This window comes from Rutidosis leptorrhynchoides, chromosome 1, assembly GCF_046630445.1.
Source record: "Rutidosis leptorrhynchoides isolate AG116_Rl617_1_P2 chromosome 1, CSIRO_AGI_Rlap_v1, whole genome shotgun sequence".
NCBI classification, from domain to species: Eukaryota; Viridiplantae; Streptophyta; class Magnoliopsida; order Asterales; family Asteraceae; genus Rutidosis; species Rutidosis leptorrhynchoides.
Window position 1 is genome coordinate 522,448,816 of NC_092333.1, and position 17,614 is coordinate 522,466,429.

The 17,614-nt window shown below is 36.2% G+C and overlaps 1 protein-coding gene across 1 annotated transcript in view; it reads left to right on the plus strand.

Annotated features, from left to right (window-relative positions):
* The first annotated feature begins 6,207 nt into the window (after nt 1-6,207).
* Nucleotides 6,208-17,614, plus strand: part of LOC139841827 (uncharacterized) — a 35,604-nt gene continuing 24,197 nt past the window's right edge. Inside the window, exons 1-2 of the mRNA XM_071832023.1 lie at nt 6,208-6,318; nt 6,400-7,242. Of these exons, the coding sequence (XP_071688124.1) occupies nt 6,208-6,318; nt 6,400-7,242 (954 nt within the window). The remainder of the gene's footprint in view (nt 6,319-6,399; nt 7,243-17,614) is intronic.

Sequence of the window (17,614 nt, forward strand, 5' to 3'; positions counted from 1 at the left end):
ACATACTTTACAACATCGTGTTTCATGCCCGGCCACCAATAATCTTTCCTTAAGTCAAGATACATTTTCGTCGCGCCCGGATGAATGGAATACTTTGACTTATGTGCTTCATCAAGTAGCACTTGTCGATAATCACCCATTTTAGGCACCCACACTCTTCCTTGAAAAGACAACAACCCACGCGAGCCCATAGTAATGAACTCCGATTGCCCCACAATTCGTTCCGCATGCTTGTTGTGAACGTAAGCTTCAATTTGAATCACACCAAGTTTTTCAAGAAAATCATTAGTAATAATCATACGTAACGATCCTACTCGTATCGCCGGATGTTGACTCTTTCGACTTAATGCATCCGCGACCACATTCGCCTTACCCGGATGATAAAGTATTTCACAATCGTAGTCTTTCACCACATCCATCCATCTACATTGACGATAATTCAAATCTCTTTGATCAAAAAGATGTTTCAAACTCTTGTGATCCGAATAAATCGTACACTTGACACCATACAAGTAATGGCGCCAAATTTTCAACGCATGAACAACCGTCGCCAACTCAAGATCATGAGTCGGATATCTCGTTTCATGTTCCTTTAATTGTCGAGAGGCATAAGCGATGACTTTACCTCTTTGCATTAGAACACACCCGAGCCCATTTAAAGAAGCATCACAATAAACCGTCATGTCTTCCACATCTTCCGGCAACACTAACACTGGAGCTTGACATAACTTCTCTTTTAACAATTGAAAAGCAATTTCTTGCTCGTTCTCCCAATTAAATCTCGCGTTCTTTCTTGTCAATTTCGTCAATGGAGAAGCGATCTTAGAAAAGTCTTGGATAAACCGACGATAATAACCGGCCAATCCGAGAAAACTTCGGATTTCTGTAGGCGCAGTCGGTCGTCCCCAACTCTTTACCGTCTCAATCTTCCCCGGGTCTACTTGAATACCATTTTCGTTCATGATATGGCCAAGGAATTGAACTTCCCTTAGCCAAAATTCACATTTGGAGAATTTAGCATACAACTTCTCCTTCCGCAATGTCTTTAACACACCCCTCAATTGATGTTCATGTTCCTTCATACTTTTCGAATAGACAAGTATGTCGTCAATGAACACAATCACCGACTTGTCCAACATAGGTTGGCACACTCGGTTCTTAAGATCCATGAATGCCGCCGGTGCATTCGTAAGACCAAAAGGCATAACTACGAATTTAAAATGCCCATAACGCGTTCGAAAAGCCGTTTTCTCGATGTCTTCCTCACGGACCCGCATTTGGTGATAGCCGGACCGTAGGTCAATTTAGAGAAATACGTTGCACCTTAGAGTTGGTCGAACAAATTGTCAATCCTAGGTAATGGATAACGATTCTTGATCGTCACTTTGTTCAACTCAAGATAATCGATGCACATCCGCATACTACCATCCTTCTTCTTCACGGAAAAAACCGGAGCGCCCCATGGCGAAGCACTCGGTTGGATAAAACCCTTTTCAAGTAGCTCTTGGGTTTGATTTAATAACTCTTGCATTTCCGTCGGCGCTAAACGATAAGGAGTTTTACCAATGGGGGTAGCCCCCGGAACCAACTCAATGCGAAATTCAACTTGTCTTTCCGCCGGAACACCCGGTAACTCATCCAGAAAAACGTCTTCAAATTCACTCACCACCAGAATTTCACGAATGGGTGGTGGCTCGTCACGAGTATCAACAACATGGGCAAGAAAAGCCATGCCACTGGCAACAAGAAAACGACGTGCCCGTGCAAAAGTGCATATCGGCACAAGTCTTCTTCGTTTATCGCCATGAATAATTAACTCTCCCCCACTAGGGGTCTTCACTCGAATAGATTTTTCATGGCATGCAATATCGGCTCTATTATGATCGAGCCAATCCATACCAACAATGATATCAAAATCACCCAAAGTCATCGGGATGAGATCGATTTTAAAGTTTTCGACACCAAACACAACATTACAATTTTTACACACATCAACCACTAGCACCATCTTGCCATCCGCTATTTCAACTTCTACCGGACGACTTAACTTAGCTAACAGTTTATTAAGTTTAGGCACAAATTTTGGTGACACAAACGACAAGTTTGCACCACTATCAAAGAGTATCCTTGCCGGATTGGAATTAACCATGAAAGTACCTGAGACAACTTCGCTAGATTGCTTGGCCTCCTCATTGGTCATCAAATAATTTCGACCCCTAGCCGTACCCACCGCCTTCTCTAATCGCTTAACATTATCGTTGCGCAATTCGGGACACTCCGGCCTCTTATGGCCCTCTTTGTTACAATTAAAACAAACAATTTTGTTGGAAGATGAGTTCGTACAATCACGGGCCAAGTGCCCTTGTCGACCACAATTGTAGCACGTGGGCCCAAAACTCTTAGAAGCCCCCTTTTTTTGCACTATCGACGCTCTCAGTCACACTCTTGTTCTTCTTGTTCGAGTGGCTAGTAGCTTCAAATTTTCGTTTGCCAAAGGTGAAGTCACTCTTTCTTGGAGCAAGTGACTCAAAACCCTTAGCGATATCAAATAGCTCATCAAAAGTCTTCGCCGAATTCCTACTAATCCTTTCTTGATAGTTATCATTCAAGGTTCGGTAGAAATCTTCTTTCAACATGTGATCGTTCCCGTCATACTCCGGGAAAAATTGGGTCTTTGATAAGAAAGTGGACTTGAGAGTGTTCAAATCCATTGACCCTTGCCTTAGTACGTAACTCGTCCTTAAGCTTTGAAAGATCGGCCGAAGTTCGGTACTCCTTGAAAAATTCTTCTTTAAACTCGTCCCACGTCAAACTCATACCTTGTTCTTCGCCATAAAGTCGGATTTTTGCGTCCCACCACAACTTGGCATCACCCCTCATCATGCTACTACCAAACCTCGTCTTTTTATAGAGAGGCCACTCACTAGTACGGAAAGCCCCTTCCATATCGGAGATCCATCGAGCACTCTTGAGTGGGTCTCGTTCACCTTCAAAGGTGGGAGGTTGAGCATCTTTGAAGTTTTTATAGTGGAAGTCTCGTCTTCCCGCGTTATCCTCTTTAAGAACAATCTTAACTTGTTCCTTGACTAGATTGGCTACTTGTTCGTCAATCGAATCTAAGAACATATTCTTAACATCCTCTAAGAAGGCCTCATGACGCCTTTGCATAATGGCCTCAACCTTAGCCGTAAACTCAACATCCTCACTCGAACCCCCTTCATTGGTCTCGGGTCCGTTTCTCGTCTTCATACTATAAAACGGAAATGGTTAAGCAACGAACGAGAAGACCTAACACATATGAATGTACATATACAACACACTACTCCATCTTGCTCAACAATCATCGTACATCACTTGTTTTGACACGATTTGAACCCGTAACAATGGTAGCTAATCATTGTTACGCGAGCACGTCGCATTAACTTGCTAGTACAACGTCTATCTTGCTTGATGCTTGCTAACACAACACAAAACAATTAGCGCAAGGTTAGTTCACATAAACCTAAGCACTAATCAACCCCCGGTCCGACCCGTCTCCTACAAGTCCTGCATGAAGCGCATATACAACTAAATCTAAGTCTAGGCACCTATCTCAAGTCGCCTAAATCCCTTAGACCATGCTCTGATACCACTTGTAACAACCCAACCCAATATACAATCGAACACGTGTAATAAATTTTTTTTTTACAGTGGAGTGCGCCACGCGCACACCTCAGGGTGCGCGGCGCGCACAGGCCCACATTCAGTTCTGTCCGATTTTGTCAATTTTCAATTAAAGATCTCCCACTTCCCGACATATTTAGACGAAACGCTTTTCACAATATGTTATAATGGTTAAAACTCACACGATTCAATAATAAAATGAGTTTTACAAAACGGGGCCCACATCGGCCGTTTTACGAGTTTCATACAAAAGTTCGAGTTTCGACCGCACTAGTTTAAATTCCAAATGACACTATGAGCATGGTGTTTGGGGTTAAACTACCCAATCTAGGTCAAACTCCAAAGCTATCACATCCCAAAAGCATCCCCCAAACAACAAGCGGGATCTCTAATCCAATCGAAGGCCCTTACCCTTGTCAACGCCGGAGCCTAAAAAAAGATAAACAACGAGAGGGTAAGCAAAGCTTAGTGAATGCAATAATTATACCCATATAAATATAACATACCTACTTGCAATCACTTACACATATACCGCATACACGCTAGCAATACAATTAGCATATCATCTCAAGTACAAAGCTAATAATCTCTAACAAACCGCTACTAGCGTAATCAATAACATATAATCGACATAATATAATATGCTACCAAAACAAAATACACAACCATGGTTAACCATTCTCGCGTCATGGTGCTACCGGCTCTTTGGTTCACACCATACGCATTTGTCATGATGCTACCGGCTCTTTGGTTCACATCACAACTCGAGTCATACTCACGCTAGAGTGCTACCGGCTCTTTGGTTCACACTCTAACAACGCTAAGGTGCTACCGGCTCTTTGGTTCACACCTTAACAAATCGTGCTATAGCGCTACCGGCTCTTTGGTTCACACTATAACACACGTACTATGACGCTACCTGCTCTTTGGTTCACATCATAGCACACTCGCACATACTATGGCACTACCGGCTCTTTAGTTCATACCATATCATACAAATAAATACATTACATACATATGCATATAATCATTCCACTCACCTTTAACGATTTGGTGACGGTTTTTATACTTCCGCAAGCTTCAAAGCAAAGTACCTAATATAATAAGTACTTCAATCAACCCACATAACTAGTTGGACTAAATACCAACAATTTCACTTATGTGCATTTAATGACTTAAATGCATTAAATGCCCCATTTTCACCAAAACCGCCCTTTAAGGGTCAAGACCATCATTAATCACTTAAAAGCTAGTGATTAAGGTCCAACAACACTAACCATTACACAATTAGGGTATTTCGTATCCATATTTCCCAATTAGGTTAATCATTAGCCCTTTGACTAATTTAAAGTCGACACACCCATTTCGGGTTATCTACTAACCCATATAACACCCATTTACTAATTAACTAGGTGTGCTAGTGATTAACTAACCAATTAGAACTCATAAACATCAATTAACATTTTGAAACCCTAGTTTAGTTACCATTGAGTCTTTATGACTCCATCTTACCCAAGAACACCCAAAATCACCAAACATGGGTTTTATGTTCTTCATTTACACAAACCCTAACCCTTACACAAAATCAAAGTAAGGAAATCAAGATTAGCGCTTACCACCACAATCACAACGTAGCTAGTGATGAGACGAACAACTTTAAAGCACGCGATTTGACCCGAAAGCAACTTCTTCCTCTTGGATTTAAGCTTTCTCTCACTTAAAGGGTTTCTCACTCTAGAATTTAATGGGAGAGATGATAAGGTTGGTGAAGTGTTGAATATGCCTTCAACCACCATCCAAGCTGGCCTTTACAGCCCTAACTCGTCCCCATGTGAAAACATAAGATTACCCCTCATTTAATCTTTTAAACAAAATCTGGAATTCGTCAGCAGTAGCAGTGCGCGGCGCGCACCACTACATGTGCGCGGCGCGCACAAAGAGCTGGGCAGAATCTGACTTTGGTTTAATTCCACAAAAGTGCCCATACTTTATGTAACATAATTACACTGCTGTACAATACTGATTAGGGTCTTACACGTTTTTGAATGTTTTGTAGATTTAAAACTTAATACTCTTGTTCGCGATTACTTAGATCACCTTCCTTTATTGCTTCAAGATTTAAAACACGACTTCGGTCCTACTCCTTTTAAGTGTTTTAATTCTTGGTTTCTTTACTCGGATTTTGATAGGATGGTGAAAGATGCAGCAGCTGAGATCATGGATAATAGAGAGGAGTCTTACCATGGAAAAATGAAACTTATGAAGAACAAGATAAAAAATTGGGTGAAATCAAAGAAAGCTGCCTCGGTTCCTAGAAAAGTGGTGGCGTCCAATAGAATTAATGAGATTGATTTGTTGTTTGAAACATGTAACGAGACAGAAGAGGACCGAATTGAAAGAAGAGAGCTTGTGTAAGAACTCGATAATTTAAATAGAGTGGACGATTTGGATATCATTCAGAAAAGTCGGGTGAAATGGGATGCGGAAGGTGACAAAAACTCCAAAAATTTTCATTGCTTGTTAAAATAACGGAGAAATGATCAAATGATTAAAGGCGTTACAGTTAATGGTGATTGGCTAACGGATCCGAACGTCATTAAACAAGCGTTTTATGAGTTTTCTGCTAACAAATTTGCAGCTCAACCGACGAGTCCAGTAGCTCATACCTAGACAGATGATCGAAGGCTTTCAGTTACGACATCAAATGACATTGAGAAAGATGTGAGCGAGGAAAAGGTTCGCTTAGCGGTTTGGGATTACGGTAGTGATAAAGCCCCCGGTCCCGATGGATTTAATTTCACTTTCATCAAAAGGTATTCGGATATTCTTAAAGAAGAGGTGGTTAAAACTGTCGTCGGTGCTTTTCAAAGCAAACAAATGCCGAGAGGTTCGGGTTCTACGTTCATTACTTTAATTCCTAAAGTAAAAAATCCCTCGTTTATTAAGGATTATCGTCCAATTTCTTTAATCGGGGTGATTTATAAATTCATCACAAAAATATTAACGAATAGACTGGCATCGGTGTTAGACGATATTATTAGTAATGAACAATCGGCTTTTGTGGCGGGAAGACAAATTTTAGATGGTCCTCTGATATTAAATGAAACGATTGAGTGGTATAAAAAGAAAAAGGAAAAACTCATGATCTTTAAAATTGACTTCGAAAAAGCTTATGATTGTGTTAGTTGGGAATTTCTTGATTTCATGTTGAAGATCACGGGTGTCGGTCACACATGGAGATCGTGGATTCGAATGGTTCTTACATCGGCTCGCACTTCGGTCCTAGTTAACGGGAGTCCTACAAATGAATTTGTGGTGCGTCGGGGGTTACGCCAAGGTGATCCATTAAGCCCCTTTATTTTCTTGATTGTTATGGAAGGTCTTCATATTCGCATCAAAGAAAAACTTCGTGTAGGTGCTCTTCACGGTGCTTCAGTGGGTAATCCCTCGTTTTCATTATCTCATTTATTTTATGCTGATGACGCGATTTTTGTTTGTAAATGGAAAAGAGATAATTTAGAAGCAATTCTTCATGCCCTTGATATCTTTCATTCGGTTTCCACCCTGGCTATTAACATGGTGATGTGCGTAGAGGTGTATACAAAATAGTTATATTTTTACTACAAAATGCTATTAAATACGATACAATTTTACACAAGTTATTTATTTATTTATAGAGTGGATATACCTAAACCTTGCTACAACACTTATAGGCAGTGTACCTAATCATACAGTAGTGTAGTTTTTAGTAAGTCCGGTTCATCCACAGGGAACTTGCCAAGTTTAACGCTATATTTTCAAAACTATATTTGTATAATATATATATATATATATATATATATATATATATATATATATATATATATATATATATATATATATATATATATATATATATATATATATATATATATATATATATATAAGTAGTATTATTATTATAAAAGGGGGATTTTACCGTTTAATGACCGGTTTGTTGATTTTAAAACTTTAGTCGCAGTTAAAACCTAATGTAAAATATTAAAAAAATAAATATAACTTAAATTAAAGCGTAAAGTAAATAACGAAAATAAAATTGCGATAATTAAAAAGTACAATAATTAAAAGTGCAATTAAATACAATGACAGTAAATAAAAGTGCGATAATTAAAAGTGCAATTAAATATGAAATAAAGAATATGAAATAAAGGAATTATGCTTATTTAAACTTTCGTAATCATGATGTTTGACGTGTTGATTTTAGGTTTATTACCATGGGTTAATTGTCCTTTGTCCTGGATTATTCGATATGTCCATACGGATTTGTCCATAATAGTCCATCAGTCATAAATATAAAGTGCGAGAGTCTTCATCAAATTATCCTTATACCCGAAGTCAAATATTCCAACTAATTGGGGATTCGAATTGTAACAAGGTGTTAATACTTTGTTTAATGAATACACCAGGTTATCGACTACGTGTAATCCAAGGTTTTATTACTTTGTTAACAATTACACCAATTACCCTTGAATGTAATCCACCCCTGTTTCAACTAGTCCATTAACTATTAATCTAGTTCCGTGTCCGGTAAAATGAACAATTATTGGTATTTATAGATATCCCGCCCACCGTACCCAGTCAAGCGTATGTGGTTATATATAAATACGTCAAATTATAAGTCTATATATTAAATTAACGAGGTATCATTTAGTTAATATAAAGCCCATTAATAGCCCATAGTCTAATTTCCACAAGTGTCGTTCTTTTATCCAAACCCCAATTATGGTACAAAGCCCAATTACCCAATTTTAATATTTAGCCCAAAATCACGATTACTTCGGCTTAAATAAGCATAATAATAACTTAGCTATGATACATTAATTTAAAAAGGTTGAACATAACTTACAATGATTAAAAATAGCGTAGCGTTACACGGACAGAATTTCGACTTACACCCTTACAACATTCGCTAACATACCCTTATTATTAAAACTAAAATTAAAATTAAAATTATAATTAATATATATATATATATATATATATATATATATATATATATATATATATATATATATATATATATATATATATATATATATATATGTTGATAGATGAAGAAGAAAAAGATGTGTTGATAATCGGCTAGAACAAGCAAAATTTATAGGAGTGTGGCCTGCTACAGGAGCCATGCGATCGCATGGAAATTACTCTTCTAGGCCATGCGATCGCATGGCCAGCTGGGAGAGTTCACATGTGCTTGTTTTCTTCTTGCCGACGGTTTTAAATAAATATATATAATATATAAATAATATTAAGAATGATTTAAATATTATATTATATTTATGTGCATAGTTGACTTGTAATTTTTAGTCCGTTGCGTCGAGCGTTGAGAGTTGACTCTGGTCCCGGTTCCAGATTTTCGAACGTCCTTGCGTACAATTTAATATCTTGTATTTTGCGTTTTGCGGCTTGTACTCTTGTAATTTTGAGACGTTTCTCACCAATAATTTGAACCACTTTGATTGTACTTTGTACTTTTGAGCTTTTTGGTCGTTTGCGTCTTCAATTCGTCGAATCTGTCTTTTATCTTCACCTTTTATTTTTTAAACGAATATCACTTGTAAATAGAACAATTGCAACTAAAAGCTTGTCTTTCTTGAGGGATAATGCTATAAAATATATGTTCGTTTTTAGTATTGTCAAATATTCTCACACTTGAGCGTTGCTTGTCCTCAAGCAATATAGTATTGAAATAAAAATAATAGAATCACTTCTTTATTCTTCACACTTTGTACATCAGTGATTTCTATACGGCGGTATAAACAATGGTAGTAACGATGTGGTTTACAGTCCCACATGACTATGAAAATTTAGATCCTTAAGGAAATTGGATCTTTATGAAAACATTTGATCTTTTGAAAATACAATCTAGCTTTTACCCTAGATAAGTTTTCCGGAATTACCCTTCACCGGTGTTTGCAAAATATTTTTGCGGGTTTTGTGCGTTTCAGATTTGAAAATTTTAGCTCAAAATTTATGGTTTTGTGTCACCCACTTGCTAACCTTGTATTGGGAAAGCAACACGTCCAGTATACTTGCTCCGTATATTAACTTTCGGTAAACTACCGTCCGGTTGTAAAGGAAAGCGTTGAACAAGAAACTGTTAAGGCAATGTCCCGTGACATGCTTTTAATTATGGTCTATAACGTGTCGGATGCAATTACTATCCTTTGTAGGAGCAATAGTAAAGATCACCCTATAATTTTTTGGTCTGGCACAAGGTACTGTCTTTGACCATGCTATGCAACCACCGTTCTTACGGTTGATACTCGATTTGGTTCAGGTGACCTAATGAATTCCAGGTGAATTCCTAGGATTTTACGTTCAATGGTAATGAACGCATTAAAAATGGATTTTCAGAAAACAAATCGGTTTGTAGTTTTGATCAAAATATTTTCTCGTTCAAGCTCGAGTTTAGATATCATCGAATTTCATGAGTTTGTAATTATCAATCTTTAAAGATCAATCTCAAGGATTGAGTAATATTAGTCTTAAAAGCTGATTTTTGATCTTTAAGGAGATTATCCTTTCTGGGGATCTGATTCATTAGTCTTATCAAGCTAATTTGCACGGCGCCCTCCCCATTTTACGAGACAGATCCTCTCATGGTTAGGATAAGTCTGACCACTTGGCGACCCTGTTTGATGCTGAGGTCCGTGGATTTTCTGCTGATTTTAGAGATGACTTTTCTAGATTTTTCGTCAACCTACAGCTGGTCTGGACGACAACTTCTTGACCTAAATCAAGAAGCGCGTGTCTTTTTCGGAAGACTTTACTTCCTTTTAATGATGGAATTGATTCATCGTGTAGATCCATCTTTCTTTCAAATATATTACAAGAAATTGGGTAAAACTGATAAAATTGTCCAAAACAAAAGTATCTTAAGTTATTTGTACAAAAATATGTGATATATGTTTTAAATAACTTGGTAAATTTTTCCCACACTTGGCTTTTATTTTCCTTTCTTTGTCTTTTTATTGTCCTCTATTCCATTTTAAATGAATTCTAACATTTTGGGTTGTTTCTCAATTTATGTCTTTTCCGGGGTAACACTAATTTCGGTGTTAACACCTAGTTTTATCGTTCATAAATATGTATAAACATGATTTTGAATTCATTTATTTGAAAATTTTCAAATTTTTTTCTAGAATTGGGTAATCAGTATATAAGACTAGGGATGTTCTTTATTATCAGAGAGCACTAGATTCTAATACAACTACTGTGTTACTAGTATTTTTAATGGTAACCAAGTGTATAAGTTAAAAAAATTTTAAAAATCCGAAAGAATTTAACCCCTTCCCACACTTAAGATCTTGCAATGCCCTCATTTGCAAGAAATCAGTAACAATTTAAATTATTGAGGGTGATTAGCGTAGAAAAATGATTAAATTTTACCAAAGTTTCCAAACATATTGGCGTTTATTTGTTGAATGATAAATGGTGCACATCATTTGTTCATTCCGTCTTGTTGTTACATCACATTTATTTTTCGTTTTGTCGTCAAAATTGGTAGCTTTTGCTGAACTTAATGCCAGTCTTTGAAAATGCGCTGTTTTACCCTGTTGTATACAATTGACAATATACATACATACAAATATAAACATGCATGGTAATTTGAAATGGGACTTAAAATCCCACTTTCAAATAAAATATGAAATATTAGTACAACATAATAAAAATATTAAACATTACAATAAAAGTATCAATATTTGTATGTTTAAACATAAATAAATAGAAATAATAAAAAGATAAAAATCAAAGAAATCACCAACAGGAACTAAATCAATCTGGATAGGGGTTCCAGTTCATGTCGTCGGTCGGGTTCCATGGTTGGTGATAGGTGTACTGGTAGGCCTGGTTAGGGTTGTAGAGAGTATATGGTGGTCTCATCTCGGGCTGGTGTGGAGGATAGTAAGCAGGTCGGGTCGGTAAGTGGTGATCCTGAGGTGATAGCCGGCTCATGATCTGACGCTGATGATAGTCTCATCTATCATGCTGTCGTTGCCTGGAATGCTCGTACTCATTCCGGGCTTGCCACTGCTCGTACCGTCTATGTCTCTCCTCGTTTGTCATTTCTACCTCATCTACACGCTGGTAGACGTCAGTCATAGCCTCCCTAATGACATCCCTAATGTCATCTGCTTCCTCCATTTCCTCATCTGAACCTCTCTCTACCTGAGGATGATTATCAACATATGGTATTGCCTGATTGCGTCTGCTCTTTAATACCTTAGCACCCTGATAGACCCTCAATCCTAAAGGCTCAACCTGTTCCCTACATTTCAAAAGTGGACCCCTTTGATCCCTATCTACACCCAAATACTCTCCAATGAGAGTAACAAAAATACATCCTCCTATTATTCCCCCTTCCTGTATTCCTTCCACCATCTTAGACAAATAAAAACCAACACAGTAAGGGATATTAACAAAGCCTCATGGGTCTCGAATACACTTTAGGTAAAATAAATCATGTAAGGTCATTTTCTCCTTGTTGTGACCTCTCTGTGTAATCGAGTTAGCCAGAAATCTAAGAATTATACGAAGTTCGGCTCTGTGAATATGTAAGTAGGTATGTGTTCCTGCGCGCCCAAAAACATTAAAATCTGACATACGCCTCCAGACGACGTTAGCATCAAAATTCCTATATACCCTTTCACCATGATAAATCAAATTCATACAATCGGGTAGTAGTAATTCAGCGGGCGTATATATCTGTAAAGCCCTGGCCATTTCCAGCATGGACATCCTGTACATCCTACGGCCAAGTATAAATCTAAGAAAACTTCTATCATCTAACCTATCTACATCCGCATTTAACTCTATAGTACTCATAAGCTCAACGCACCATTCCTTATATACAGGCCTACGAATGGTGAATAAATGTTCCCAATCGGGAAAAGAAGAGCTGTCATACCTTTGGATCAGATGCTGTCTAACTGAGTTAGCAAGTTGGACCCTTTCCAAAGGCTCCCAATCAATTACCCTCGGCACTTCTACATTTTTCGGTACCAGTTTGAATTTGTTACTTTGATATGTTGGGTAATCTTTCCAGCTTCGATCAAATCTTAGATTGGGATGCAACTGTTCTTCATGAATCGTTGGGTGTTGTACTATCGGATGCATTGGAAATACTACGTAAGCATCAACATATTCTTGATGCGGATCATAATAAGGTACGTGTTGATCAGGTTGTTGTTGTTGTTCCTGTTGTTGCTCCGGTTCATATTGCATTTCTGGTTCAGGTTCTGGAGCAGGTTGTCTAGATGATGATGATGCACCATCAGTATTAGTGAATCTCTGCAAAACACATTAAACACAAATTTTGTGCATCCAACTATGCATTAGTGTTAGCAAAATAACAACTTGAAACAATTAAAATAACATGTTTAATCAAAATTAAACTTATACACATTTTCACAATTTTAACAATTCTATACTTTTTCAAATAAGCATATATGAAAATGTTTACAAAGTTCATAAGCATTCAACTCAAATAACATGTTAAAATAACCATTACTAGCAATTAAACAAGTTTTAAATGGCATTTACATCAATTTAATCAAGTTCATGAATTTTATACCTAAAAAGTCCACTTTAATTCTCAAAAATCATGTTTAGGATCAAAGTTTGGATCATTTAGCTACCTAAACATGTTACACTACTTAATTTAGCAATACTTCATGACAAAAAGCGGCCATAACCTGTTTATATCAAAAAGCCCCAAATTGCTCAAGAACACAAACCCTAGATTCCTAAAAATTTTGAAGTTTTAGGCTTCAAATCATGTTAAATAGCATCAATCTAGGTTATACATGCATAAAATACTAACAATTTAACTCTAATTACACTAGAAATTAACAAAATCAAATTAGGAAAATTATAGCTCAAGAACACTAAAAATCAAATTTAAAGAGGTTTAGGGGTGAAATTGTTACACTTCTTGATAAATTTCTTATCAAATTCATGTTTAGAGCGGATTATAGCGAGAAATTTGGTTGATTTTGGTGAAAAATTGATGAAAATTGAGAGAGTTTGGGAGGTATTTGCGTATTTGTGTGTGTGTTTGTGAAAGAGCAGCAGCTCGATGAGCTTATGAAACTGTCCAGATTTTCTTGGCCATGCGATCGCATGGCTTTGCTGTGCAATCCCCATGCAATCGCATGGGGGTCTGTTTTTTTTTTTTTAATAAAACCTTTTACTTTTAACACAAAATAATTAAATTAAATTTTAAAATTTTGCTTTCCTTTTTAGGACGAGGTTATTTCGGATCGTTGTCCTAGTCCACCCCTCGACAAAATTTTAAAATTTGTCACTTTTTAAGCGTTGTTTTAAAAGTAAAGATTTTTGGGTTTTTTTTTTTTTTTATGTTTTTGGCATACTTTAATTTAACAAGATTAAAAATAATGATAATAAAAGTTCTCGTCCCTCCCTTGGGTAGAGCAATTTCGGTTCAACGACCTAGTTTTCAACACATGATGAATTTTAAAAATCATTTTTTTAACTTAGTGAAATAAAGTAAATTTTTGTTTTTAAATTCACACCAAACTTAAATTTAAAATGCATAAAATTAAAAATTCATATAAATATCATTTTTATACATACAAACTTATATTAAAAATATTAATTTTTTAAATATTTACAAACTTAAATATATTGATTTTAAAAAGTTTACAATATTAATTTAATATTTATATATTAATTTTAAAAACAAAGTAAAAATAAAATTACAAATCTTTTTGGTCTTTTATCCCACTTTAATCAATCAAATATTATCAAAAATATACGCCCCTCTTTTCGGTAAAGTAATTTTGATTCAACGACCTAGTTTTACTCCTGACGAATTTCTGAAATATTTTGGGTTGATTGATTAAAGATATTTATACCTTAAGAATAAACGATAAATTTCGCAGTGATGTAATAAATTTTTGTATGATATCAATAATTTTGGTTATGCATACCTAATTTTATTGAATACCAATTTAATACTTTATAGCGAACGATTCAGCGTTTATTATCAAAAGGTTAAAAGCAATAAAAATAAAAATAAAAACTGTACATACTTACCTGTGAGAAAGAATTCTCAAAGACCCGCTTTAGCCGACTCATAGGAGAGTCGTGTGATTTGGTTTTCCATAGCTACGTAAGCATAACCTCGAATCTTCAATATCTTTTCTTCTAAACATATAAACGGTCCTTCTCTGCATAGAGTAACAAATTCGGTATTTGAATATGTTTGATTATTTGAACATTTACCTTCGTGTGACCATTTTCCGCATTTATAACATCTTTCAAGGTGTCGTGCTCTTCTTTTTGTTGCGGATTTTGATTTTCCTTTACCAAAATGTATCTTATGATAATCTTTCCTGAGTTCTTTTCTTACTCCGTCCATTTTTTCTCTTATGAATGATACCAGTTCACTAGGAAGTGTGTCATTATTACGTTTAGTAATCATAGCGTGTAGCATTAGACCATGGTTCAGATCAAAGGAATTCTTCATCTCGTAAAACCTAAAAAAAATAAAAATTCAGAATGGGGGGAGAAGACTAGTTCTTTAGGGTCTGCTAGGGAAAGACCATTCGGATTCCATTCTCGGAAAATACACGAAAACAGAATATCTAACTCTAACAGAAATATAAATAACCCTAAATAGATTCGATTCTCCCCATACTTAGTTAGATTTGGTGTCGAAATTGTGATTAACTTCATTTTCAATTGGACTATCAACAACTTGTATATCTTTGACTTTTACTTCAAGCCAATTGTTGATTTCCTCTGTAACTTTCACAAATTCAACTAACATTGCCTTTTCTTTTGGCAATAAATTGGATACTAATCGGTTACATAACTTAAAGTTTCCCTTAATCCTAGCATCGTGAATCCGTTTATAAAGTTTCTTCGTTGAACTGTTAAAAGCGGGTTCATCTAATTTCGTATCATCAACGGGTTTCTTTGTGATCGGATCATCATTAAGTGTTTCTTCATCTTCCCCACACTTATGTGTTTTTATTGGTTTACCAGTTTTGGTTGGTGAAGATCTAAACTTTCGGTTCACAAAGGTGATCGATTTATCACCATCCCTAAGTGTCATTCTACCTTCTCTTACATCAATGAACGCCTCGGTGGTTGCTAAAAATGGGCGACCTAAAATTAGAGGAATATCAAGGTTTTCCTCCATATTAATAACTATGAAGTTTGCAACAAAGGTCAAACTTCCCACGTTAACAAGTAAATTATTTGCTATTCCAACCGGGTGTTTAATGGTTAGGTCAAATGATTGAACAACTATTTTGGTTGGTTTTAATTTACCCATACCTAATCTTTTGTATAAGGAAAGAGGCATAATATTTGCACTTGCTCCTAAATCTGCGAGTCCATTATATATAGCACCATCATTAAGCAAGTAAGAAATGATAAATTCGCCCGGGTCTCCTACTTTAGTAAGTCGAGTTGGTTTGTAAACCTTTTTCAAGTGATCTTTTCTTGATTCTTTCACTTCTACTTGAACTTCTTGTTCACATTTTTCTTCGTTTCTTGAAATGGGAGGTTTGTATAAGAATTCTTCTTCATCACTCCAATTTGAAGCTTCCCCGTCTTCTAATTTTGGTTTTTCATACGTTGTTGATAACATATTTATGTTTTCATTCTGAGGGTTTTCTTGGGTAGTGAAATTATGATTGACTTCATTGTCAACTTCCATCGGACCATGTATGTAATGTTTGACTCTGTGACCATTAACTTTAAATTCAATCCCATTTGAATTTATTAACTCTATTGTTCCGTATGGGAAAACTCTTTTAACTATAAATGGTCCAGACCATCTTGATTTCAATTTTCCAGGAAATAGCTTGAATCGTGAATTGAAAAGAAGAACTCTGTCTCCTTCTTTGAATTCTTTTGAACTTCTGATTCTTTTATCATGCCATTTCTTCGTTCTTTCTTTATAGATCAACGAATTTTCATATGCTTCATGTCTTAATTCTTCTAATTTGTTTAGTTGACTTAACCGTAGACGTCCGGCTTCATGCAAATCAAGATTACATGTCTTCAAAGCCCAAAATGCTTTGTGTTCAATTTCTACTGGAAGATGACATGCTTTTTCATAAACGAGTTTAAAAGGTGTGGTTCCAATTGGAGTTTTGTAGGCTGTTCTAAAAGCCCAGAGTGCATCTTCCAATTTTATGGACCATTCCTTCGGATTTGATCCTACAGTTTTCTCTAGAATACGTTTTAATGCTAGGTTGGTATTTTCAACTTGTCCACTTGTTTGTGGATGATAAGCGGTAGAGATTTTATGAGTTACTCCATATCTTTTGAGAACTTTCTCAAGTTGATTATTACAGAAATGAGTACCCCGATAACTTATTAAAGCTTTCGGTGTTCCGAACCTTGCAAAAAGACGTTTTAAAAAGTTGACTACAACTCGTGCATCGTTAGTTGGAAGAGCTTGTGCTTCCACCCATTTAGATACATAATCAATGGCAACGAGAATGTAGAGATTATTATGAGATTTTGGAAATGGACCCATAAAGTCAATACCCCAAATGTCAAATACTTCACATACTTGAATGACATTTTGTGGCATTTCATCACGTTGACTTATTTTTCCGGCCCTTTGACATGCATCACAGGATTTGCAAAGAAGGTGTGCGTCTTTGAAAATTGTAGGCCAATAGAATCCAGCATCGTAAACTTTTCTTGCTGTGAGTTGAGGCCCATAATGCCCTCCTGTTGGTCCTGTGTGACAATGGTTTAAGATTTGACTAGCTTCATCTCCGAATACACATCGGCGTATTATTCCATCGGGACAACTTTTAAACAAATGTGAATCTTCCCAGAAATAGTGTTTTATATCACTAAAGAATTTCTTTCATTTTTGGTACGACAATCCTTTTTCAAGGAATCCACATACTAA